This window comes from Harpegnathos saltator, unplaced genomic scaffold, assembly GCF_003227715.2.
Source record: "Harpegnathos saltator strain DR-91 unplaced genomic scaffold, Hsal_v8.6 scaffold156, whole genome shotgun sequence".
NCBI classification, from domain to species: domain Eukaryota; kingdom Metazoa; phylum Arthropoda; class Insecta; order Hymenoptera; family Formicidae; genus Harpegnathos; species Harpegnathos saltator.
The window spans coordinates 615,309-642,800 of NW_020229935.1; the positions used below are offsets into that span (position 1 = coordinate 615,309).

The 27,492-nt window shown below is 45.3% G+C and overlaps 3 protein-coding genes across 5 annotated transcripts; 2 read left to right on the forward strand and 1 right to left on the reverse strand.

The window, feature by feature from the left end:
* The first annotated feature begins 679 nt into the window (after positions 1-679).
* Drat (Death resistor Adh domain containing target) lies at positions 680-18,356 on the forward strand. 3 transcript variants are annotated; one of them, XM_011140458.3, is made up of 4 exons: positions 680-856; positions 13,925-14,471; positions 14,664-14,845; positions 15,154-18,356. In XM_011140458.3, the coding sequence occupies exons 2-4, from the start codon at positions 13,935-13,937 to the stop codon at positions 15,587-15,589; spliced, it is 1,155 nt and encodes a 384-aa protein (XP_011138760.1). In that variant the 5' UTR covers positions 680-856; positions 13,925-13,934; the 3' UTR covers positions 15,590-18,356. The 3 variants fall into 3 exon arrangements, with proteins under 3 accessions (XP_011138760.1, XP_011138758.1, XP_011138759.1); XM_011140456.3 differs by lacking the exon at positions 680-856 and adding an exon at positions 12,626-12,965; XM_011140457.3 differs by lacking the exon at positions 680-856 and adding an exon at positions 12,627-12,965 and having other exon boundaries at positions 15,172-18,356.
* Positions 18,357-18,972: 616 nt separating this feature from the next.
* LOC105182774 (dynamin-binding protein) lies at positions 18,973-24,675 on the reverse strand. The gene is made up of 9 exons (XM_011140459.3): positions 24,246-24,675; positions 23,981-24,158; positions 23,677-23,795; positions 22,137-23,591; positions 21,886-22,035; positions 21,192-21,812; positions 20,922-21,104; positions 20,239-20,838; positions 18,973-20,148 (listed from the first exon to the last, which is right to left on the reverse strand). The coding sequence occupies exons 1-9, from the start codon at positions 24,333-24,335 to the stop codon at positions 19,957-19,959; spliced, it is 3,588 nt and encodes a 1,195-aa protein (XP_011138761.1). The 5' UTR covers positions 24,336-24,675; the 3' UTR covers positions 18,973-19,956.
* A 429-nt stretch (positions 24,676-25,104) lies between these two features.
* Positions 25,105-27,193, forward strand: LOC105182775 (putative GTP-binding protein 6). Its single transcript, XM_011140462.3, has 3 exons — positions 25,105-26,558; positions 26,639-26,828; positions 26,933-27,193. The coding sequence occupies exons 1-3, from the start codon at positions 25,527-25,529 to the stop codon at positions 27,157-27,159; spliced, it is 1,449 nt and encodes a 482-aa protein (XP_011138764.2). The 5' UTR covers positions 25,105-25,526; the 3' UTR covers positions 27,160-27,193.
* The last annotated feature ends 299 nt before the right edge of the window (positions 27,194-27,492 follow it).

Genomic DNA, 27,492 nt, shown 5'->3' on the forward strand with positions numbered 1-27,492 from the left:
ATCGCTGCATGCGTTCAAATAACGTGGAAAATCTCGTTAACCGCGTCATCCTTTTGACTCATCGACCGGTAGCACTCTAAATGTAACCGAAGCATCCTGACCTGAAACCGTCTCGTTACTCGCTACGCAATTATCATATAGCAATATAAATTACAACTTTACACGTTTACGCGCATCTTCTTCATCTTTCTCACATCGCATTACATAATTCATCTGGGCTTCAGTTTGCAATATTTTTGAAACATTCAGTACAAAAGCCCAATATCAATTCACCTGCTTGAGGCAAACTGAAAAATAAATTCTCGCAAAAATGTTGGCTCGTCGGAAGCTGAATTTATAAAAATCCAGAGACCATCCATCTTCGTCGAGGAAGAAGTTGCAGATTTGTCAAAGGATTTCCACGGATAAGAGGGACAATACCGATGAACGCGGATGAATGAGGAGGACGATGTTCGTGCTACTCGTCACCTATATTTACCGTTGAAAGTACAAGTTCTCTCGCATCGCGGAGGGACGAGGAGATGTTAGAGGACATAGACCTGGCGTTGTATGCGGACGATCGATGGTGCATCCCTTCCACGAGCTCAGCGTCGGCTTTGCAGACTTTTCGGAGTCGGCGCGATGGCAGCTTCCCTTGAAGCGATCTCGTTCACGGGACACGGGCGGGCCGGCCTCCATCAAACCCGTCAGAACCCCACGAAGCCTCGTCGCGTTCGGCAACGATCGACGCACAAGCAGCAATTTTGTCGCGGGGTCGCGCGAGCTCGCCCCGAGGTTGACGTGTATCGCCGACGAACGCCATTACATCCCGGGGTCGCTCGTCGCACAGACGCCTTCAACGCGATCGATTTTCAAGGTGAGAGCTCGACCTTGATTCGCCCTTTTGCGAATACGCATGCAGCTGTCCCAAAAAGCACGATTCTGTGCGACGCAGGACTCTTCGGGGAATCCTTTTGCAAAGATTCGACATGGAAATGCTCGATATGGCGATTGTTTATGTGAACCTCCGTATAGTGCTGAAAGATTTATCGGTCTTGTACTCGTTCAAACGAATTTCTGTACGAACTGTTCTCGCCCGATCAAATTAATTAAGCTTGTTTATTCTGGTTAAAAAGATCAAGGTAATTTTTAACATACTTTAATTCATCATCTTCCAATGTTTGTTTATGCTAATATAGTGTACTATAATACAGTTTGTACGCTATTTGTTTACATCTTATTACGACGATAACGATTGTTGAGGAACGCTTAAAACGCGCAGTTTATTTTTCATTAACTCGATCTAAACGGAAATTAATTCAAATCTCTTGTCTTACGCCAAATTTTTTCTGTCAGCACGCAAAGTATACCGGAATACCGCAAGTGTATTATTAATTCCACTGTAGTGACATGTCGAGCTATGCGCTATTAATAACTTGACGAGAGATCTATATTTCGTATATTCGCGTGTACAATTCTACGCTCTCGTTTCTACGCTACTTGCGTTAGAAACAGCCGTTCTATTCTCGTATCATTGCCAATTACTGCGCGTTATCATCGCCGAACATTCTCTAACAGCGTAATTGTCAGCGTTTACCATTTTGTCGAGCAATTGCAGCTATTATACCGCGTCTTCCAACTGATACGAGACATTTTTATGGCTCGTCAGGACGTCAGCAACGCAGGAGGTATATCAAGCGAAAAGAAAAATATTGTAACCTCGATCGCACTTGCCCAATGAAAAGGCGTCCGGTTGATCCTTGCAATGGACGTGAAGAGGAAATACACCGTTCGGCTTTGGCATGCAACCAACGCCGGCGAGACTGCCGACTCGCGGAACACCTGCCTGTTACCTCGTGAACAGCTGACGTTGCGTGTGTGTGAGTGCGTGCGTGCGTGCGTGCATGCGCGCGCGTGCGGTGCGTTACGCATCGGTTGACAATCGATACTACTACGTGCGTCGTTTTTATTAGCGATTCGCACGAAACGAGGCTATATGAGCAGCTGAGGCGCACGAAACGTCATTCTGTTGCTCTTTCCGTTCTTTCTCTCTCTCTCTCTCTCTCTCGCTCTCCCTCTCTCTCTCTCTCTCTCTCTCTCTCTCTCTCTCTCTCTCTTTCTCTCCCCCTCTCGAGGAGGTATCTCGACTTCTTCTCATCTCCTACGAAGCAACAGTTTTGCTACTTGGTGCAATTGACGCGTGCGTGGGTGTAAACAACGGCCGAGGGATTTGGAACATGCGCGTTGGATTTCGACTCGCTCCGCCGAGGAAAATAGTCTCGTTCTCCGACGCAGCGATTGATTTATCTACGTGATTTATATCTCGAGATCGGTGATGCGCACTACGTGGCAAAATTGGTACAATGTGCGGCTGCCACAGTAGCGATGCGAGTGTTGCTGAGTCAACAGGGTCGCTTCGACGTTAATGGGCTAAGAAGCGGGGCCGCGTCTATTTCTCGTCGTGGTTGTTGCGAGTGAAACAGATGTTTCGCGGGAAGAGTACCAGTCCCGAGGCATCGTGCTCTAAATCTAACTTTGACGGACGAATATCTCGCACGCGCGACGCACAAGTAGTAATGAAACGTCGAGCATCAAGCGCTGTCGATGAGGCGCACGCACGCGTGGGACTAGCCCTAATGACTCAATTGAACGCAACTGGTACAAAGTCCAAGGCAATCATTCGACGAGCTCGCAGTAGCTTGTTGTGATCAAATGTCGCTTGATGACGTCACCTAATTTGTCCATGTATTTTAATTAAACGCTCCTGCCGAGGCAGGAACGCCCGTCAGGATCTCGTCCGTCGTCAGAAACGCGAATGATCCACCGATCAGTTACGCAGGCCAATTAGCTAGCACGAGTCGCACGTGTGTTCCGCTCCCGCGAAAATGCGCAGTTGATCGGCGAAACGGGGCGAAGTGGAAATCCACGAGATCGGCGAAATAGCACAACGCGAATTCCCAGAGCAAAATCCTGCGCGACCTGCGACTTTCCTGCGACAAGGGAGTTGCAGTTCGTCAACCCTCGGGCCGACGAAGAAGGTGAAGCGCTTGCTTCCACGCAGGTTCCGAAGCTCCATCGTCATCCTCGAGCGCGACCGAACGTCCATTTCGATTGTGTTTGTTGAAACCGAAGCGCGTCTCTCGCGCGTCAAGGTACAAGTTGTCGAGCTTCCGCGAAGTCATGGTCAAGGATCGCGGCCTCGAGAAGAGAGTCTTTATTTATCGCCGGAGAACGACGAAACGCCGCCAGACGAATAGAACCGCCGGCGCGATCGTTGTTGTGATGAGACGTAATTAAGTGGCACACAGACAGCGAGATAAGCGAGCGTCACAAACGTCTCCGACGGGGAGGAAGCATATGCGCTGGACAAAAGCTGTACTCGTGAACAATGAGACATGTTTACGACGTTAACGGCAGCGCGGATCGCTCGCTCGAGGAAAACGAAGCAGGCCGAGGATATTGTAGCCGCGTCATTGTAATTTAACGTGATGAGATTGCCGCGGCGGCATCCATTGGCACTTCGCAAGAATTCGACCGAGGGCTGAACTATTGATAGGCGACGAAATCTATTTAGTTTGAAGCGAGTACCGAAGTCGCTCTTGATATTTGCTTTCATCGGCTCTCTGTCGGCCGTTACGCAACCGACTGTCCAAGCGCAATTAATTACATTTTATTTACGTAACTTAATGAGACGCCGTGATTGAGTCGCGGTGCTCAACGTGTTAATCAGCGCAACGATTAGCCGCGGCGAGTTGGCGCGCGACGGCTGGATTTTTCTTTCGTCGCGAATGTAAAGTGAGAGACGAGCCGTCGTTGCAACTTCACCGTTCCACTTACCTTGCTGCGTTGACACCTTCGAGCGCACGGATGGCCTCGTTCGAGAGGCCGATCGTCGGTCACGGTACGCGTGTCGAATTCTGCTCGAAGAAATGGACGCGCATTGTTGCTTGGAAAAGCTCACTGATCCGTGTGAAGCCGTCGCCGAGATCATCCGCTAAGTTCTATCCATCGATAAGATCGCAACAATGTTGCTATCGCAGATATCAGTGTTATCTGTGACCTCCGTTTGCAATTTCCACGTCTTTGTTTCCGAAGAAGCGCTATCGCGGCGACTATTACTGTATGTAAAGAAGTTGAAAGTGATTTCGACCGAGAGAGAGAGAGAGAGAGAGAGAGAGAGAGAGAGAGAGAGAGAGAAAAGTGGTCTTCTGTGCCTGAAACTTCGTGAAGCTACAAACCACATCATCTTATCGTCAGACTCGGTTTCCGCGAAATTGTGATTTCACTTCGAAATATTTTACGAAGAATTTGTCTCGAGATGTAAAGGATTAAAATGCGAAGGACTAAACCGATGCGCGTCAATTAAGACGAGACTCTCGGCGCGTCGAGTCGAAGGGTAACCATCGAGACGCTTTTAATGTTTCCAGATTTTATTCCGAAGCCGCTAATTCAGACCATTTTCCGCGGACGAGTGTCATTTTATCAGACGCTATCGGACGCAAACGCGCGATTATCATCGTCCGCTGCGGCTTATCTGTCGTGCAACCTCGCGCTCCGAATTCAACGGAGTCGCGTCAGATCGCGTGCGTCCACATGCGATCGCATCAGCATTTATTTAATTAACAATCGCCGGTACAACGTGCTGCAGAAATTTGGCGAATCGCAAGCTGCGCCCGGCGAACGGCGGAACGGAGCTTGCGCGTCGATTAATAAGCGATCACGCTGCCGTCACGCCGATGTTTTTCTGCCACCGGACGAAAAAAAACAAACGAGTCGCCGGACTCCGTGGACGGCGAGTCGTGTGTTGTTGGTGTCGCGCGCTCACCTTGGCGCAAAAACCGCGTGCGTGAGGTTGCGAAACTTCAGCCTGCACGGGGCAGCAATGTGAGAGACGAGCGATCGCCTCCTTCGGGGGCAGGATGCATCGCATATGCGAGGATATCGTCGGCCCTGGTGCAGCCGCGCTGATGGAGCCTGCTGTGCATCGTCCGTGCACATCGCGAGACGAGTTTTCGATTTGTCCGCTAATTATCCGGCGCATCGCCGGAAGCGCGGCTCATTTCACCGCGCGCGACGCAAACTCGCGGTTGCCACTTTGTGCCGAGTGACCGCTCGCGACGCGAGCCGAGCAAAGGTCCTTTCCACTCGTAAAAACATCATTCTCGACGGGCGTGCGACGCGGCTCCTCTTCGTCAACGACGTATTCCGCGACGACAGGATCGATATACTCTATACTTTTACGTCGCCACCTTATGCAATACTCGCTTGCCAATTCTTCTCGTTTGCTGAATAAATGCCTGCTCGACCCAGGATATTAAATGAGCAAGTATAATTTAATGGAATCCATCGATGAGAGACTGCCTCGTCGCATAATACGATGACTAGTCTCTCTCTCTCTCTCTCTCTCTCTCTCTCTCTCTCTCTCGCCTCGACTCGACGCTCCGTTTAAAAATGATATCAGTATACGACTTCGTAACTCTCTCAGTCGACAACATACGCCGTACCCCTCGTCTCGATATGTTTCGCAAAACAACCTGCTACCTGTGCTTCAGCCGAAACCTCGCTCGAATACCTCGTGCACAACGGCGGACAACGGCGGAGAAGCCAAGCGCGCCAAAGGGGCTCATCCCCGAAGGTCACAGGGCTCGAGAAGCGGCCTGAAACACCGCGGGCATCACAGCCGCGGAGCCGAGAGCGCGGCTGTATATGAACGAGCGGATCGGCACGGTTGAGCACGCGGATGTCTGCTGATGTGCACGTGATTCCAGCGTGCCACGAGTCCGCGGCATCGACCGACTTCCCCCTCTTTGTGGTGCACCGACACAGAGGCATGCCGACGCACACATCCTCCCGCCGGCATACGACACCTGTGACGGGAGGTACCTACCGGACCTAAGGTCCCTGAGGTAATCTAGCCGAGGTATACAGGGTGTGCCACAACGAGGAGCCGCGGCGCTCAGCAAACAGCTCGGCCGGGACGAGGAATCGCGCAAATCCCGCTTCGAGAAGCCGCGCCAACTCGGGCTGCGTTCGAGTCGAGTTCTCTCGACGACGCTCTTGATGAGGAAGATAGCCCACTTCCGGTTACCACCCGTGCTCGGGACCTCGGATCCGAGGTCACTCGAGTACTTTACACGCGCGGTTCTCAAGATCGAGCCGAGAGCACGCAGCGAAACTAATTCGAGTCGAGCGCGTATGCATAGAGCGCTTGTTTTCGTTCTTCGTAGGCATTATTGATCACGCTCACTTTCCCTGCCACCTCGGAAGCCGCGGATCGCAGACAGTTCGGACAAGTTCGGTCGGCTCAAGCGACGCGTGCGAGAGATCGGTCATGCGTGCGTGCGTGTGTATTAATTCGACGGAAAAATGCGAAACCAGAATTGCAGCGGGATATGTTGGGAACATGAGACTGCCGTTACGTTACTTGCTTCACCAACGGCGCGCTGTTACGACGGCGTTATCAGCCGGCGCGAAACGTCGCCGAACGATGCGTCGAGTTCCCTCTCGCAACAGCCGCGTCATTGAACAGCCTCGTCAAGTGGCAAGTTGCCATTGTCGAAGGTACACGCGCATCTGCCATCACGTGCTATCTACTTTCCTCGTTTCTGCCGACGTCGGGACAATCGCTGTCACTCTCGGCTCTCGACGCATCTGTCGCGCTCTTCATTAATCGCTCGATTCCGCGGCGACCTGTTATCGACGAACGTGCGACGTCGTGCGAAGAATCGGCACGCGCAGTGCCGAATCGCCGAGTTCCTCCGGTGTCGCGCTCGGTGCTACGTGCGTATTGTCGCGGAGAAAAATGTCTGATCGCCGATTCTATTATTAAGCGCTCGCTGCTGCGAGCGACGATCGCTTTGGAATATCCATGACGTGATGCGGCGTAAAAAAAGGCCGCGCGTTCTTGAGAGAAGGCGCTAGGCGGGAAGGCGAGTGCGTGCGCGCGCGCGCCAGGAAGACAAAGTCAGCGTGTGAAACTAGAAACTCGCTGGCTTTGAATTACGACGAATAAAGTAGTATAAAGCGGCTGGAACATCTTTTGCGGGACTCTCAGGTGTTCCAACAATCACGCGATCACCTGTCGAGCGCTCGAGGGTGACGAAGTTCTCAGACTCGTCGGGATCTTTACGGGCGAAGGACGATGCGAGATAAAATCGCGCGCGTTAATCGATCGGCGTTAAACGTGAAAGTCCGCGGAAAAGGAAATTTCAGCGGCTCTACAGCTTATTTTCTCCTCTTGAGCATTCACTGAACTCGCGCTTACTGTTCTCAGCTGACTGCAGCTCGGCGCGCCGCGAGCGAGCGGACAAAGACTGACACGCGCTGGATAACCCGACCTCCTTTTTCGGAACGAAACGATATAGAAGAGAGACCCGTGAGTGCGTTCTTGGGCGTTTCTTACGAACGTTCCAGAGATCTTGGATTTACCGTCGCGACGTGCGGTACGGTATCTGCGACGTCTGCGCGAAATTTCTGTTACGTCCGTCGCACACTCACGATGCGAGATACAAGCAACTACGTAACAGCTTTTTATGACGATGTTTTTTGTTGAGGATCCTGTATTTTTTTTCTCTTTCTCGCGCTTATTCATCATTCAAGATAACGGGGAGAAACACGCGTGACTCTCAACTCTTATTTGTGCGATAAAAGATCTGAGGAACGAACGTGTAAGCTCCACCTCTCCAAGCCACCATTCCCAGTTTGAGTCCCATAACGACAGATTAGAATCGGCAGGTGGAGCAGGTTTTGCTTACATAATCGTCAATGGATCGCGCCTCATAATTCATTGCATATTTACGTTTCGAATTTGCGTATTAGGTGGGCGGTATGACTCACGTTCTTGATTTCTGTGCGTCTCCTTGGCGGAACGGAGGGAATCTATTTTTGAAAAGCGTCAACACACAAATCGAACATGCGCCTCACGCATGCTTCTTCTGCGTGGACAAACAGCTTCTTTGTCTTCAGCGTCGCGCATAGAGCGCGCGTAAATCTTCCCGCTCGCAGCCGTGATCGCTGCGATGCCGGTCCCTTCTCCATTGTTCGTCCGAAGAACCGCTCGATCCGACGTCAGGGATACAGGGATACAGTAGAATTTCACGTGGTTTCCGCAGATATTTTCACCGTTACACATCTTCCCTTCGCGCCTTCGCCACTTCGCGGAACATTATCGCGAATTTCGAAGCGGATTTTCACTCGGTGTTTTCGCAGCCTTTAGAATTCGCGCGACGCGGCCTCGCGCGATATTTTATATCTTGCAGTGCCGCAACGACTTTTAATTATCGAGACGCGCAAGCGGACCCGCTAGTAATCGCTGGCTACAAAAATAAAGTCTGCTGTCACGCGCACGAATTCTTTATCGAAGGGCTTGCTTTATCGTAGATACGTTTCGTGAAAGTAGGTCAAGTAATATAAGCACTCCCTCACAGACTATATCTACTCGACGATAATAGAGGAAAATCTATGAACAATGTGACGGAGATAGAAGCGACATGTCGCGAAAGATGGACTTCCAAGAAGGTCTAAGAAACCCACGAGTGAATAAATGTAATCGGAAAATCAATAGCACTCGTCATCGCGATAATACCCGCGATTGACGCGCGGCGGTCGTTAATTGCCACCCAAATTATCAACTGCAACATTTTTATCAGAAGTGATTGAGCGGTTGTCGTCAGGTGCCCGAGAGTGTGCAGAGAGATGCGCGATATTATTATTATTATTGTTGTTATTTGCACGTACCCACGAAATATCTTTATTATCTTCGACGACACGTGCCGTGACGTAAACTGAGATGATAAAAATGCTGACCGCGCCGCTTGGTCGACACACAACAAAGTGTCTCAAAATGCGCGCTCGTGCGTCACGCAAAGATTTTTAATTGAATCGAAGTAAATCTGCCCTCGACACAATTACCGCGGCGCGGACGGCAATGATCGATCGGAGGATATTTAGCGAACAAAGACAAATAATAGAATCGCGTTTTCCTGCTGATTTCGTTCCAGAAGATATCCGCGAGTTTAACGTCGCGAATATCCATGAAGAGAGTCTTATAATAATACGTACAGCTAGCAAAGCGCGGGACGAAGGATTCTCGTTTCGAAGGATTGCGGTTTGAAAATATGATCGTACGGTAGATAATTACCAACGTTTATCTAAACTACGGTAGTTCCCGTTGTGTTTCAGCGATAAATCATTAAACTCCTCGCTGAGAAGATCGCTGATGACGCGAGCTTAGGAAAAGTCAACGAGGAGATTATTATCGGGGAAACAAGAAATCCTGGTTATTACGAGTCTCATTGTGTGTGATGTGCAGCTGTAGGTTTATCCGTTCGATATCGTCGCTTGTTTGCTGATGGCTTACATAATTGTACGCCGTCCGAACGTCGTCCCCTTTACAGCAAGAGAGACGCGCGTTTTTCTACGTTTAAGAAATTTTATTTCTCGTCCGAGAGACACGAGGATCACGCACGCGCGCGTTTGACGCGCATTTTGACGGAAATCTGCAAGCCGAGAAGAAAACGGTCTCGCTGTGTGCGTAGCAGCAAGTGCGTACGCGCCGTTGGCGTTGCAGCGTGTAGATACGCGTGAAATCGCGTACGGGATTCTCGCATGGAGGAGATTGAGGTTCAGCGTAATCGAAAGAGGAAGGAAGCGGACAGGTCGTTCGGTTCCCCTCCAACGGCGTTAATTTCGCGTCACGAGAGCGTGATCGCGTCCAAGTGTCTCAACAGAACGGCACATCCGATGTCTGTGTACACTTGTAAAATCAGTAGATGCCTTAATTGACATTTTCGTCGTTTGAACGAGGGCAAAGTCGGGTCGCATTTCACGCTCGGACTGGCGCGCGGAGAGACTATTTGTTTTCAGATCCGTCGAGATTATCTGCGTGCAGTTATCTCGACGAACCAACTTATCGGCGGTATCGATTAACGAGTGCTCCTATTAAGCGATCGTTAATTTGCAGATTGTGTTTATGCCACGAATTTTACAACGCACGCGATAACGCGGAGCGAACGGTGCGAGCACGCCCCTTGCTCGCAGGACTGGTCTGCGCGATAAATACGCGTAATGTTTGATTTTGATTGGGGTTAAGTTCTGATTAAACGGTTACTTGATCATCCCACGAGACTTGTATAACGCGCCACGTATTGTGTTTGTTACTTTGTTACTGTGTTGATTAACGGTGTTTCCGACGGAAGACGCGAAACGCGCACGACGAATCGTCAATTGTAAACATTGTCGACGGACTTTCTCAAAGTTGACGAATTGGTTACAGATTGTCATGTTGTATATTTTTGATATTGCTTTTTATTATATATATATATATATATATATATATATGCGCAAACAAGTTTTCCTTTCACCCCGCCAAGTTGACGATTGAGCAAGACTCGTGAACGAAAATATCGAATATGGATCGAATTATTCAATGTTTTTGCGGCGGGATGACGTCAATAGTTCCAACGGTCGTCTTACAACTGTAACGAGCGTTCCATCGGTCACATAACCGCGGTGTAATCACATTGTAACCTCGATAGCGGCTATTTCAGTAACGCGCTGAACCATGCATTTCCTGAGTCACGGACGTAATATTGTAATTGTATGCATATAAGAGAGCGGGTGCTCAGCTTTGCGGGGTACTCGGCTTAAAAATTTGCATGATAAGGACGATGTCAACACCCTTGCAAGACAAGCGCATGGTCAATGTGTCGTAAATAACACAATATGCGACGCGCGTGAAGCTTGGTTATGTACTTGCTATCCTTGACAGCGAAGAAAATAAATGTTATCTGCTGATAGCTACGCAGCTCGCACGAGCTGAAAAAGTATCGCAGATAAGCCGCGAATCAACAAACAAATTATTATGCCCGGATAGAAACCAGATAGTTCGATCAAAGATTTGCCGAGGCAGCAAGCAGAATAACTGCATCATTTAGCTTTATCTGTGCATGCGAGAAAACATTGTTTTATGTTTCTAACTAAAATCATTTATTTTCACAAATGAAGCATTAGTGTGCTTTTGGAAGTGATACTTGTTGCAAATAATCCTGAATTATAATTCGAAAAGGTGCCGGAAGCAGCTACTCGCAAAATTTTATTTTATTTAAAATTTTCAGGGAAAGATAATTAATTTATTCGAGCTATAATAAGATTAATTATTATCTCAGTTTTTAAAATCGATAACCAGAAAAAAACATAAAATAAGAACAAATCATTTCTTATTCTACACGTGGTTCTGTTTCTAAGAGATTCGGATTGTTATTCTTATCCTTTTATCCTTGCTTCTGTTTGAATCCTTAATTAATTAATAAGTAGTTGATATTTTAATATGAAATATCGACGATTTCATGAAAATCCGAGAGCTGTTGCCGAGAAATCTCTCGATGCAAGTCTGATAATTTCATTGTGATCACCACAATGGACTTACTACGCGATTTTATTGTCACTCGTGTTCCGTTCAAGATACTTAATTAGCGTTTACAATCATGTTTTCTCATTGTAGTAAGAGAAAGACGGCGACGTATATCGCTACGTATGACATATGAAAATTAATCTACGGAAAAAGAAGTAAGAGAAGAATCTCAAGAAGAATACAAACTTCTAATGGTTTTATCTGACGATACCGCCGTTGTTTCCCGGACACCGGCAAAAATAAAAGGTTTCAATGTTAATCGTTGTTATTGTCGAAAAAATCACTTCAGTGCAATGGTGTTTAACGGCGTATTATAAATCATATACTTATCAAGTAGATAAGGCGTGTTGACGCAAACGACTAATGAGTTTATAAACGAAGGGTTACCGTTCGCTAATAAGTCGTCGTTTTTTGCACGACGAACATACGTGTAAATCACATGCTCTTTCGTGTGTTATAAATATTCAACGTGGCTTGGAAATTCATTGACGCGCCGAACTGTTTATCAGCGATACGCTGCTTAGAACGATCTTCGGAATTGTTTTTCGCGTAAGAATACATTTCTGCTAACTATTTACCTTACTTCACGTGACGCATTTCGACAACCAGGAACACCTGTCACGGGTCACGGGGCGCGATTCACTTAACCTCTTCTATCCTCTGTTAATATACCTCGACGTCGTTAATATACCTTGTCCGTCGGACGTAAGTTAACGTCGGCAATTGCTGAATCTGCAAGATCACTCTCGGGCAATTAGCGAAATAATGAAACAAACGATAAATCATGATGCGCAGAATATGTCGCAAATAAGATATCTGTCGAGGAAAAAGTCGATTGCTCGTGAAAGGAAAGTCTGCCGGGGGTGACGTCGTGCGGGTTTAACGCCACGTAAAAATGGGGTGACAAATTCATTTCGTCGCAGCAGCCACCGCCCGCGCCGCGCCGCCGCCGCATATAGAAACAAAGAAGGAGAGCTCCTTCGCGCTCTGCGCACGTGACCGCCAGCCGATTTGCAGCCGAGCAGCTAGCGTACTTCAGAACAGAGAGAGAGAGAGAGAGAGAGAGAGAGAGAGAGAGAGAGAGAGAGAGAGAGAGAGAGAGAGAGAGGGGGGGGGGAAAAACGAACGTTGCACGTGGTCTGCGAGTGCTCCGCGTGCCGTGCCTCTTCCTACCCCTCGTTCACTTTCCCTACTACTTTGCCAAAGTGCGCCGGCCTGTCATGGTATAAAAACGAACGCGCGCCGACGCGACGAGTTAGTGCGTCTCGCGCGGTCCGTGAGAGGTAGACTCGCGACTTGTGTCTCTTACTTTTTGAAAATTATTTTCGCCGCAAATCTCCTTCATCAGGCTGCGGAATTGGAATTCGCGCTGGGAAGATATATCGCAAATATACACAACGCGTTTTCATCGCGTTCGCTCGGTAGTGCTCGGTAGCGCAGAGGGGCGCGAGGCTTGTTTTCAGTGATTTTTGAACAGCAGGTGGTTTTTGAAAAAGCATCTTGATCGTAGTTCCGAGCTGATTATGCCCGTGGAGCTGGAACCCATGGCGCCTGTAGCTCCTACGTCTTACAATGGGTAGGCGATTTATAAGTTGGTCTGTAATTATGAATCCTCCGCTTCATTATATACGTGAGAGAATAGCGCGATTGGTTTCACAAGTACGGTGTACACATTTGTTTGTTACATCATTTAATGTGCGAAAAGTGCTCGTTCGTTCAATTCGTTCAAATTTACAAGCGCTCTGTAGATTCCACGAGAAGCCGTGATACGTAGAATTTATGTGGATTCACTTTCTTCGTACTTTTAACGAGGTCACCGCAGGATTTTGCGCTTGTCACGCTTTCCTTCCTTCGCAACGTTTGTATCGTTCATGTGTACGCTTTGAGTGTCTGACGAAAAGAGAGAGAGAGAGAGAGAGAGAGAGAGAGAGAGAGAGAGAGAGAGAGAGAGAGAGATTAAAACAGCTGATCCGCGCGTCTAACAGGTTTGCTCGAACCGGCCGCTGATCTCACGTTCCCACTAATTTGAGCGTAAAATTACGGCTCGCGTCATTCCGAAAAAAGAGAATGCGTCATCGCCGATTAATCGAATATTAGTTACAGCATCTTGCCACTAACGGTTTCCGTTTGCAACGCCGTCGCTTATTTCACCGCTGCGTGCAAAAGCCACTTTCTAATCTTCACTCTGTTCATCTATCTGCATTTAAATACAGTTCAAGCAGGTCTCTCTTTCTTTCCCTCTCCGTTACGTGCTACAATAAGTTTTGCACAACATTATTGCGCGCGACAATACCGTATCAACGTGCGATGTCGTGTCGACATCTCCCGCTCTTAGCAAGACGAATTTGACTTGCATTCCGTCCGAGTCACCAAAAGATACGGGCCAATACCGTTCACCAGCTCAGCGGGGTTATCTCGAGAAAATGAGTCAATTAGCTGCACAACTGTCGCTAATTCAATACGAATAATCTTAATTTATCGCACTCGCAACCGCCCGACTGACGTTTCCTAACGCCTAACGATTACGGGTTGCAGGGAGAAGAAGATGAACAAGCTGTGCCGGCAGCTCTCGATCGAGAGTCCCAGCGTGACCGGGAGTCGGGAGTGTGTGTTCAGCTTCGACGTGCCCGTGCCGGACGTGCCGGCACACGGCGCCCGCATCAGGGTGATGTGCGCCGGTGCGTGCTACCACCCTCGCCGTTCGCCGAGTCTGAACAGCTTGACGTCGGTGTCGAGCGCCAGCAGCCTCGTCACCGACATGTCCTTGGAGAGCGACTACCCCGTGTCGCTGCCGCATCATGGGGTGCGCGACGCCGCCTTGTTCCCCGGCTACGAGGTCGCCGGTGTGATCGAGTCGTTTGGCACTGAAGTGTCCGAGGACTGCGAGCTCGCAGTGGGCGATCGTGTGATCCTCTACCCGTACGACGGCATCCCCAACGGCTACGTGGAGTACCTGGTGGTGCATGATCTCAAGTACCTGATCAAGATCCCGGACAGCATGTCACTCAGCGTGGCGGCTATGTTGCCGGCTGGCGCGCTCTTGGCGATGAACACCGTCTTCGCCGCGCATGAGCACGTGCAGGTACGGTTTAATGCGGCTACCTTCGTGAAGCACGAAGACTGTACAAGTGCGCAATGTCGTATCCCTGATCGTCGCGTGCAGCGTGCCTGCAGCGATCAGAATGAAATGTTGACACTGTACAGTGGGTCAATGTCGCCCTTAGATTCTTCCTGCGAAATGAAGTAATGAAACAGTGAAACGTGCGTTGCACAGGCGTTGCTGAAGGAGAGAGGTGAGAAGAGCGTCTGCAAGATTCTGATAGTCGGCACCGGTGGCCTCGCTCTGTGGGCGCTCAGGATCGCATCGTATCACTTCAGCAATATGAGGGACAGGGTCACCACTACGGTGGCCAGTCTCAAGGACGACGGTCTTCAAATAGCTCAGGAGTTTCAGCGGTAAGTTTCATGATGGATCTCACTAGACCGCGGCAAAGTAGACCGGTCACTATAGTTCGCTCGACTATCTCGGATAATTGATTGACACGATTGTGAGAAATTGCGATCGGACGATTGGACTAAGAAATGCGAAGAAATCCCCGCGCGTGAGCAGTTTCGTCTGCAATCAAATGATGTTCGTGTGAAAAGAGAATTAAACATTTTTGCTCCGAGGAAAACGTGTCTGCGAATCTAAGGCTGCTCGCATCGAGCAGATGTCTTAAGAACGCCCGTACGCTCATCACTTCGTTCGATTTATTCAGCAACAGTCGGCACGTCGGTTACAGGGTGAACGTGGTGCAGTGGAGCGAAGACCTGTACGAGAAGCAGCTGATCGAGCGCACGATGGATGCATGCCAAGGCCAGGTGGACGTAGTGATCGACTTCGGCACGACCTCGCGCAACCTCCACCGCAGCATGCAGTGCCTCAGCAAGGGCGGCGTGGTGTTCGTGATCAAGGAGGTGGCCGACCGGCTGCTGCCCAAGTTCAGCCGACGGGCGGAGGAGAAACAGCAATCCATCAAGCCGGTCGAGCCGGGCACTCTCGAGCAGCTTCGCGAACTCGTGCAGCTGGTCGGCTCCGGCGAGATCGAGCCACCGCCGCACACCGTCTACCCGGCCGAGGAGGCGCTCGACGTCGTGCACAAGCTCTGCCACTCGGAGATCCAGGGTCGCGCGATCCTCCGCTTTTATCCCGCGGATTAGAAGTCCCGCCGCTGAGAGATTACTAGTCGCGGTCGCGGATCGACGAGCGAGAGACAGATTCGACGACGACGACGACGACGACGATGATGACGACGATGACGACGACAACGACAATTATAATGATGATGATGATAATGACAACCACAACCACAGGCACGTAGTTGAGACACGTGGCGGTCTAGTCGGCAATCATACAATTGTTAGAATCAGCGCGAGCGTTTCCGCAGTCGATCGAAATTAAATTAGCAGCTCCGACGGAGTTGAGCTATCAGAGTTGGACGACAGCAGTCGTCCTCTACCGATAGCCGGATAGCTAGACCAGAGACCTGGTGAGAGATGACGTGTTGTGGGATGGGGGCGAGGAGGAGGAGGAGGAGGAGGAAGAAGAAGTTGAAGGAGGTTTTTTTCGGCAGGATGATATTCGCTCGTTTTGACACGTTGGTCCATATCGCTCGATCGCATGAAATGACGATAATCTTGAAGAACACGTTAAATCCCTTGAGAAAAAGATCTCTCTGTACCGCATAGCGAGGAGAAGTCTTTCCCGCGGGAGATCGAATTCTGCGACCTCGAGGTCGCAGAATTTGTCACAGAACGAGACGGAAAGTTTTCGTTCGTTGCTTCGGATTCGCAGCGGCTTTCGTTTGGAGAGCAGTCGGACCGTGTGTAATTCGCGAAGATAATCACAGCGTTATACGCGTGTGAAACGCGCGTCACACGAGAGAGAGAGAGAGAGAGAGAGAGAGAGAAAAGTGTTGTCAGATAACGCCGATGTAAGGAGGAAGTAACGGTATTTGCTTTTGGTGGCATGTCTCTTTATCTTCCACAGATAGATGTGTAAGAACAGCTTAACACGAAGATTTAACGACGATTTACAGCGTGTGACGTTAACGGATAAAACTCTGATGTAAGCGAGGACGGTGCTCTACTTCGTTCTTCCGGATGATAATCGTCGAACGAAGAAGACGCACCTGCGCGTAGCAATATGATTATTGCACGATGCGAGTCCCTTCGATCTACGCGCGAAACCTCGGCGCTGAAATCGAATGACACGCACGATGATCACTTCTGCTTCGGTCGATGCGGTGATACTTCCTTCGAGTTACTGAGTGAAAGGCAACGGTGAATATATAGTTATATAGTTAATACGATATCAACTACGATACCTTCTACGAACTTCTACCAACGATAATAACTTCTACTTTGGTCGATGCAGCGACACCTCCACAACAGTTATCAAGTAACGACAACGGTGAGTAATCATATAACTAATACGACTAATATTAGCTATATGATTGCACCGTTGCGATTGTACTCGGTAATTTGTAAAAGTATCGATCGAAGCAGAAGTTATTATCCTGCACGGCATTGATGTATGATGTTGTAATTAACAACGACACAAGAAGGGATTGAAGAAGAATATTTTTGCTTAAAACCGATGGACGAACAAACGAATGTTGGGACTCTGAGATTTTCCCAACGAAATGCCCGATTGATATCGTTAAAGGAGCGACGACGTTCTCGTCGCGTATTTAGAGCCGCGAATGTAAAAATTCGAATCGCACCCGGGTATAAATATAAAGCATCGTTTATAAAACAAATATATAACATGTAATAAATTCGTAAAATTCTGAATACGCGGCGAGAATACAGGTCGTCAGGTTCCGTATGTAAAATCGACGTGGACGAAGGATTTTAGGATGAGAAAATGACTCGCGCCGAAGACGGAGGCAGCGACCTCGTCGAGCGCGCACCATTCGTCCGGTTGTAAACGGTAAATTCCTTACTGTGCTAAAGATATATTCAACGCTATTCATCTCAATTATCGAGAAACGTCGTTCTTAACGACCGCAATAACCAGTCGACAGTCTTGCAGTTAGTCGAAACGCGTGAAATCACGCTGACTAATCAGACTATCATTGTCACGAACGACGATAATCAGACTCCGTCGAGCGTCGCCGATGAGACACTGCAAATTGTTACCGCGCAGCGAGTTAATTTGTATTATCCAAACAAGTCCGATATTTCGCAGTACATTTCAATGCGCATATATTGCGGTGACGCCGCAACGCAAGATCAAATGTGTATTTACTGTCAGTTACCGTTAAGTTTACCGTTTAAGGTGAGGATGTTGAATTGTAGCGGATATCCGATTTTATTGTAAGACGTGAGACGTGAGATATTGTTGCCCGGTGTAGTTACAGAAGGCATAATCAGCCGTGTAAATTAAAATTTGCTTAATAATCGATTTGATGCGATAAGTGACGGCAAATTGAGAGTGCAATTGACAAAATGCGGAGAAACTTTTTGGCAAGATATGCTTTGCAATTTTTAACAAGGAGATATGATCGCTGTGCCTTCGTAGCTGATTCTTTGCTGATTCTGATATACTCGGTAAACGTAATTGAGACAAAACTCTTCATGGTATATTTTCTAGTCGGTGGACACGTTTCCTCGCGTGGGAAAGCTGAGAAACCAGATTCTTCGACGCGAGTTTTCAAAGACACAGGCGACTAGTGAACTTTCGGTTAAACGCGAACACGGTTCCACTGAATTTTAACGTTCTGACATTTTCTTTTCCTCAATTCAGATACAATTGCTTCGTTACACATCGATGATACGTCACCTTACGGTAGCGCACGGATATTCGCGTGAGACATATGTTACTTCGATTACTTAGGATTTTACCCGGTATCACGGGAATTGTATTTAATTACATCGTAATTGCATCGTAATCAGAATCGCAAGCGGTTCTAATACTCGAATCGATCAGTAATCCTACACTAATCGGGCACATCCGCGATATCTGAAGGCGCTTTATCATTAACCGGCACGATAAGAGCATAACTCGCAATAACATTGATCAGTTCGAGCGTGTATACTTGCATCCGAGAAGTATCTCTCTCTCGTTGATTGTCGTTATATTCTTAGATCAGTATTCACCTTTTCGTTTAGAACGTAAGTTTAGCGTAAGTTTATTCGCGTAAGCTCACGGCAAGTCGCTGTACCTCGAAAGACTGTTTTGTTTATTTAAGCGATTTGTATCCTCTTATTTTGTATCGTACATGTATTTAGGCGCTTAACGCCGTAGTATACGCTGCAGCGTCACGTTATTGTACCTATTACTGTTGATTGTAACGATAAATGCATTATATTACAGTGATAATATAGCTGATACATTCTTTTTTCTTTTATAATAACGTGTGTTTCATTTTTTCTCGAGCATTTCTCTGCAGCGGCAAATATATCTGTACTGAACATTTCCGTATTCTTCTATGTGATTTATAAAAGACGACAATTAATACTTCACTTTTAATCATTAATCATTAATACGTCGCTTTCCACGTTGATAATCGTAATGTCCTATTCATTACGATGCCATCGACCGAATTAAATAATTTATTTTGAAATAATAACGAACATAACAAAGACCAAAAGAGATTCAAAGATGAAATAATTAAAATTTTATAAATTCCGAACAGCTCGTCGTGACATAAAAATGACATGATAATATTCTTCCTTTGATACAAACACTCAGTGAGGGACATTGCAGACAGAGATTATTGGCGAAGGGATTTAAAAGCACATATTTTAAATTAAAGAATTAATTAATGTTCTCCATATATTTTTATTAATATTTCCATGGTGAATATACTCATATTTTTTAAATGGCATATAATTTATCGGAAATTACAACACTCTTTATATACAAATATATTTCCAGAATTGTGGCTGCAAATTCGATATAAAGATTAGCAAAATCGTGTAGAGGAAAATGTGAAGTAAAATATGCTGCTAGTAGAAAGATTGATCATCAGTGTGTGTGTGTGTATATATATATTCGATAGGTACGCAACACTCCTTACATAATAAACGTTCAGAACTTTATCTTGTTAGGCAAGAATATACGCATTATTGCTGTGTCACAATATCGATCACTGACTTCATACTTCGTACTTGAAAATAACGACAATCACAGAAGAAACAGTTTGCTCCCGGTAACACACTATGTACATTTATACACACATGTAACAACTGGACAACATCAATATGTATGTGTAAAAATTTTAAAGAGTATATAAACATCAGACATGTACAAATCTAAGTACTAAAAAGGGAATTACGAAAGTTATCGTTGAGCATTAGCTCGTTGATATTTACTTAATATAAGAGTCTGTTTCATTTTTAGGCTAAATCAGATCAGATTAAAACTTCAGTTTAAAATAGGTAAAAAACGTTGGATAGAGCTGCGCAAAATACTTCGATAATATAGCTCTACTAATAAACGATTAATTTTAAAATTAATTTTAAATAAAACTGAATAGCAATACCGTATATAAACGTGACATGATTTGATTTCATCATTATTATTTCAGTTTAGCTGAAGATTGTAAATAATTTCGAGGAACATACCCCTGCTTGCCTTCGCGATTCTCTACGAGCCACCATTCGTCGTTTCCCTTCTCGTCGTGCGGTCTAATCAGTCTCAAGGCTTGGCCATTCGTAACGGATAATGTGCCTGGTATATTCGCAGCGAAATCATACATCGCATAGTAAAACTGAAAAAAGCAAACGAAGTATATAGGTAGAAAGTATTAGAGAATGACCGAATGGTGGACGAAAATAACTAATACCCGAAAGATACTAACTTCGCTGTTTATATTCTGATATATTTGAACCTTTGGCGTTTCCGGGATGTTACCGTAAGTGTGACCCACTCTCGATTCTTTACTGATGTCTAACGAGAGCAAATCCTGTAGATGTGACTGAGATGTCTTCGGGATCTCTTTCTCCGGAGAATCCAATGACATCAAATTTGGAGGGCTCTTCCTAGTTGCAGCGATGGACGTCGCCGCGGTGCAATCGCGCGGTTGACTCTGCTGAGCCAATTTCAGTTTTTGAGACGGCAGAAATCCTTGAGTGACTCCGGTGTCGACGTACCATCTCGAGGAGTCTCCCATGGGATCTTGCTTCTTTATGACGGCGATCAATGTACCTCTTGCAGCAGCTACGTCCAACGCGGACGTGCTGGCGACGTCGTCGACCACTGTGTACAATTTATCGGCTGTGTATTTTTCTTTGAGTAGGGATCTCTGCCTATCGGATTGTACGCAGACTTGAGCCTGACCCTCGTCTTCTACTCGAGGATTCGTACCGGCGAACGTGAAACGTTTTATTTGATTCCATACTAAATTGTGGTTGACGAGGAACGATTCTAGCACGTCCTGTGACGACAAGTGCGGTAATGACTGTAACGAATAGAGAATAATTTTTATTATTTATTCGACATTGAATACGTTGAAGGATCTTCATTTGAACTTCATCAAAGTACCTCGCAGAGCGTCAGATATTGCTTGGTAACTCTGCCGCTCAGCAACTTCCGAGCTCCAGCGAAGGCACTTATGCAATTAACTAGAATGTTTGCCGATGAGTCTAGCAATATAGGCATTTCCTCCAACAATTGCTGATTCAGTGCCTCGTAATTACTCTTCGCAGTAAATAACTCTTCTTGCACCTGAAACGAATAAAGCAACTCGTAAAGGAAAAGAGGAAACGTCAGAGGGAATGGCGCGTTAATCGATCGTGACGGTGTAACAATTACAATTTTTGATTCTTTATATTTCTCACTCTTAGAAATGGCAGCGTCGTAATCCAGCAATTTATCATGCCTCTTCGATATCAGAACCGCCGGCCCTTCTAACAGCGTCGCTAACGAATGCAACGGCACGCTAACTCTCTTCTCGACGCACGATTTAAAATCTGGCATGTATTGAGTCCAAATGGTGGATCTTATATCTTGTAATTTCTTCACGTCGGAAGTGGGCGTTCCTTGATAGTAGTGACCCAAAAACTCGGCTATCACATCCCCGGACATGGCCTCCTCGCTTAAATGCATGGTGCATTGTTCGACGTCCTTCGCCAGTTGCCACGTGCATTTCTCAATAGATCGAAATTGCTTCTCGAGCTCTTCGAATTGAACGTCGCACGCGACGTTTGTCAAGCCGAGACTCGCCGACAATCTCGTGCTCAGTCTTGTAGACATCTTCGCTACAGAGTGCATGCTTAATTTCGACATTTTGCTGATTAGCGTGTTATCATTGTCCAAATATTTGGACACGATGTCCTTCCTACGTTTGTACTCGTTAATGTAGCTGGCGACGTTCGTCATTGCCTTCCACGCTTCTTCTGTAGTTGCTTTATCCGGATGATCGTCCTCCGTGCACTGTTATAAAACAACTGTGATGTAGCAACTCGTTATAAATAACAGATTATATAATTAACATATAATCGCTTACCTTAATCAATTCATACAATATGAGAGGATACTTCAATATTCTCTGAACTGGTTTTATCAGGATGGAACTCATATCGAAACAAGCGATCTGATGGCGCAATGTTTCAATACCTTTGTTAAATATCTTCATAATTTCCTCATTATTCTCATACTGAAATACAAATACAATCGAGTGCAACTCGATTACATAATTTTGAATATCTTGTAATATGAAGATGTTTCGTCGACTAAAGAAATGACAAAGTCAAGTACCTTTTTCAGCAAAGTTAACGATGCTTCATGATTGCCACAATACTTCACATAAACAGTCTTCAATTTCTCGGTCATTTTCACGAAACAAGGTCCGATCATCTGCAAGCTCTCATCGCGACCTTTCATCGCTTTTCTGATCATATCCAATAACTCCTCGGCAACGTGAATAACTTCCAAGATATTACCAAACAACGTAGCGACATCGATCCCCTTAGATATAAGAGAGCTCGGATCGTACAAGTTAAATGTTTCGTACGTCAGTTTCAAGTCACGGACGTACTCCTTTTCCGTTATAACTAGTTCCGAAATTACGTTTTGTCGTTGATCCGCACGCTTCTCTCTTAGATTAACCGTACCGTCGGTTACGGACTCGTTACCTCGTCTTCCTTCTTGAACAGAAACTTCTGCATTCGGAACAGGATCCTTTTGCAATGGAACTCTACCTGGAGCCGGAGCCGGTGGTGCTGGTCTGTGCGGTTGCGACAACCTTTTTGGTTTTTGTTCCTCGTTCGTCGTAACGTTTTCTTCTTTATGTCTAATCATCACAAAGTTTTCCAAATCCTCTAATGATTCTTGTCGCTGGTTCGAGGAGTGATCGAATGCTGAGCTCAGATATTCTCTCGGACACAAACCGACCAGACCGTTCTTATTCTTCACGTTTACCCAATCTTCGTTCGCCATGTCCATCACGGTAACTACGTTACCCTCCTGAACACTCAGATCACCGTCCATTTGTGCATCGAAAGTGTATAATACCTTCACAGTAACTCCCGGTTCTAAAGCGTCCTTCTTCGCGGGAATGACATCGATTTCTGACTGAACTTGATCATTCGCAGTTTCTACGCAATCGACTATAACGTTAACATAAGACGATGGAAAAATGCCCTTAGCTGTGTCGATCATGCCTTCCATCCACTCGGAATCAATGTGCCTAGTGAGATGTACCACCTCACCCACTCCAAAACTCAGTTCGTTCGGAAACTGTGCATTAAATGGATACAATGTTATGGCGTATGGTTTGATCTCCATGGACTTGACGTGAGTATCACATTGTACGCCTGTTGCATCGCTGGTGGATGCCAAAGCATCTGGGAATAAATCAAAGTAATTTGGAGCAGGCTCCTCAGGTACACATGAGCTCACGGAAGCAGCTGCACCGAAATCACTGTGAGTTATGTCACTGCAAGGTGTAGACCATGCTAAATTGCTCCTCACTGAGCTTGTTATTTCAGCTTGATCGGTTATATCTTTATCCACATCTATATAAGATATAAATCCTTCTGGAAATATACCTTCCTTTCCATCTTCTGTTGCTCCACGACACCAGCCATCATCCAAAATCTCTGTGATAGTGACTACTTCTCCTGCGATTAAATCTAATTCTTCTTCAAGTTGTGCTTTCAATGTTGTATTTACCTTGGCTTTCCTTTTTATTGATTTTTTTCTTGATGTTTTCTATATACAAAATAATATATCCCCTATTATTTCTATTAAATATTTTCTTTGAATGATATATAGATCAAGTATAAGCCTATCAAACCTTTATTAGTGTTATATCGAGTTCCCACGTATGTGTTGTAGGAAAAATTCCAGTACGAGAACCTGTTCTGCCCACGCACCATCCTGAGCCTATGTCTCTTGTCCCAATTATAAGCTCCCCTAATAATGTTCATACTTAAAATAATTATTTGAGAATTAGGATTGTGATAATGTAACATATGTATAGATTGCATTAGATTCTTGACTATTTTATTATTTTAGGATTGATATTTCTTCATCAAAATTTTCTCAGAAAATTCCTAAAAGAATATAAAAATGTTCAATATATTTAACGATAAGCCTACCTTGTGTAAAGAATAAGTCTCCTGTCTCCTGCCCAGGAAAGTCAGCAACAGCTACAAACAGTCTTTCTGTCTCATTAAACTCAGGTATGTCCACTTTATGTAGGTGACTCAAAGGAAACTTGCCAATCCTGTCTTGAGACTGACCCAAGCACCAATGTTTGTCCAGTATCTCATGTATCTAAAGTAAAAATAATGAGATTATGTTACTGGATTGTTTACATTCCATTAGGTTATATATCAGACGTTCACAGTAGACAGCTTGTACCAGGAAATAATGTCCTTTGGAAAGACTCAGTTCTCCGTCGACAGTCGTGAAGAAGTCATGCAATATTCTCGCCAAAGTTCCCGACTCCATCACGAAGAAGTCGCACTCACTGATCTCGCGACACTGAGCTTCGCGGAAGCGAGCTAGCCTGACAACTGACACCGCTCCGATAAGTGGTCGTCACGTGGCACACATATTTGTGTGTGCGTCGATATGCGTGTCTCAAGCATCGCTAAGCCTCGAGCGATCAGTATATTATGACCGTCGCAGTAAAAACCATTCGCGTATCACGACGAATAAATAAGATTATTTATTCTGTCGCAGCATAAATGCGATCTTCAGATGTGACAGCGTTATATAACGTGTTATGTGATTAACATCATTTCGCTTAAACTACATCGTTAATATGTATAAAACATGCAAAGATAAAGTAAGAAGGTCAAATAAAGAGCTTCACCAGAATGCATAGCTTGATTGTGACTAAACCAATATTTAAGTACATTTAAATAAAATGTGTGAAAAATGTACCAAGATACTGCTCTGGAAATATTTGTATACTTTTTTACAATTGTTACCTTTTATAAGCATATATTTTTCATCTAATTTAAAAGATCACAATACTATGCACTAATAATAATGTTATAAAAATTTGAATATAAAATAAACATAAATTTTTTCAAGTTTTTTTAGAAATGTGAATGGAGTTATTGGCGTATGTCTCCACTTTGTATGTTGGATATTCACGCATGTAAATCGTCACAGAATCAGCTGATCAGTGAAATATCGTACAAGTCGTTGAATATTTTATATAATTTCACGAAAAGCATAGTTTTTAATGTATGTATATATATATATATTATATGATGATATATTAGCATAGTGATTGCACAATGTGAGAAAGAAGTATCGTGTATCACTGATTTACATATTTATCTTTGCTAAGGAAGAGGTTAGCGATCAACCTAACCTTATGCGGGCAAATTTTCTTCCAAAGGATAACATAGATACAAGTGGCATTGTAATTTCGCATTGTTTGTTGTTAACATAATTAATTTATGTTATCTCAAATATTAATATCGGAAATAATAAAGTGATAAAACATATTCTCATTGAAGAGGTTAAGTTCTCTGTATACAAAAGATAGAATTATATTAATAGCTACAATATTTTGTACAATTTTTGCGAGTGGTTACATTAAATAAAATATATTTATCTTAAATTCAATGATTATACGATAAATTCAAGTCAAATTCCATTTAACAAGATTCTAGCAGGTGCAAGATGCATTGTGTACGTATGATTCTAAACATTACACATCAGAATTTACGAATATGCAACAAAGTGAACAATGTGAATAAAATTTGCGAAAGACCAAGAGTATTACTACAAAATATTGCTTATCGTTTTAATCACAATTCTGAAGAAGATGCAAGCGCAGAGAGTGAAGAAGAACGGAAGGAATATGTAGAGCTGTCCAGTCGTTGCATAGGTACTGCAGTTGGACACAGGATATTTGTGTTGCAACCTTACATAAAATGGGGCAGAGACAAGAAGAGGAACACCACACCAGAGCTACAACTGGCCGAAGCTGTGGCACTTGTAAACACTCTACCATATTGGTACGTAGTTGGGACCAAGTATGCACCATTGCTTACTTTGCAGAGAAAATCTTTGCTTGGTACTGGTTCAATAGAGGACCTGAAGAAGGAGATGCGTAGAAGTGAAAACCCTACTGCAATATTTGTCAGTACTAATCAGCTGAAGTTTGTTCAGATGCTTGAATTGGAAAAGATCTTTGGTCTACCAGTATATGATCGTTACTCTATAGTTATCCATATATTCCGCGAGCACGCGAAAACCCCAGAGGCGAAACTACAAGTAGCCTTAGCGGAAATACCATATATCCGAAGAAAAGTATTGGAAACGTGCATTACTTCCTGTGGTGTGATTAACATGACAGAGAAGATGAAGTTGCTGCTCGACAACAAGGAAAAGAGATTGAAGAGTGACTTGAAGAAGTTGAAGCAACATCGACAGCTTATTAGGAATCATCGTAAGAATACCGGTATACCCACGGTTGCTGTGGTGGGTTACACGAATTCGGGTAAGACCTCCTTGATAAAGGCACTTACGGATGACAAATCTCTGCAACCTAAAAATAAATTGTTCGCAACCCTTGATACGACCGCGCATCGAGGCATGTTGCTCAACAGATTAAAAATACTCTACATGGATACCATTGGTTTCATTCAGGACGTGCCAGAAACTCTGATCGAACCGTTCGTTGTGACCCTGGAGGATGCCATAATCGCTGTATGTTAAGTATTATCAACCTAATTTTTTTTCCTTTCTCTTATGACCAAGTTTAGTAATTAAAAAATGTTTTTCCCTAGGATGTGATAATCCACATATTCGACATCAGTCACCCTGATATGAAGGCGCAGTACCAACATGTACAACAGACGATAAAACCCATGATAGGCGAGGATCGTCCGGTAATCGATGTCGCCAACAAGTGCGATCTAGTTGAAAGCGACTGCATACCCAAGGATGTGATTGCAGTCTCCTCTACGAAGTTAACAGGTACAATTAAGATCCGTCATTAGTCGCTAACGTAAATCAATTGGGCGGGGTTGACGGTGCTGGTTTGAACAGAACACTATTCGAGATCGTTTGAACATTTGCAGGAATTGATCTGTTGCGCTTGGAGATAGAAAAAATCCTGCTGGACAATATCGGGTTGTTACGCACACGTGTAAGAGTGGAATCTGGCAGTCCCGCGGCCAGCTGGCTGTACAAATGGACAACGGTTACGAACGCTGCACCAGATCCGGACGACGCTCAATACTTAATTATGAACGTGCTCGCTACCTCGCGCGATATTGAAGAGTTCAAGAAATTTTTAAGAAAATAAAAAATAACTTTCATCACAGTTGATGTGCAACGATCCGTTTATAATGATTTAGTTTCTGATGCATGAGACGTCACATTGTGTTACGTCTCATGCAGCTTGAAATTATGATAATGATAATGATCGAGACTTTATCCTTTCCCCTTCCGATCGGTTTTTACTTTACGGTAAAAAGTGACAGACTGCTCACCGTCGCTATAAATCGGAGAATCGGCATTGAGAGATGTGTTAATGCATTGAGAACATTGTGCAACTTTGCTGATTAGTTATCACGGATTTTTTTTGTCAGAACAAATCACGGAGATTGCACTGAAAGATACTAAGAGTAAGTACGGC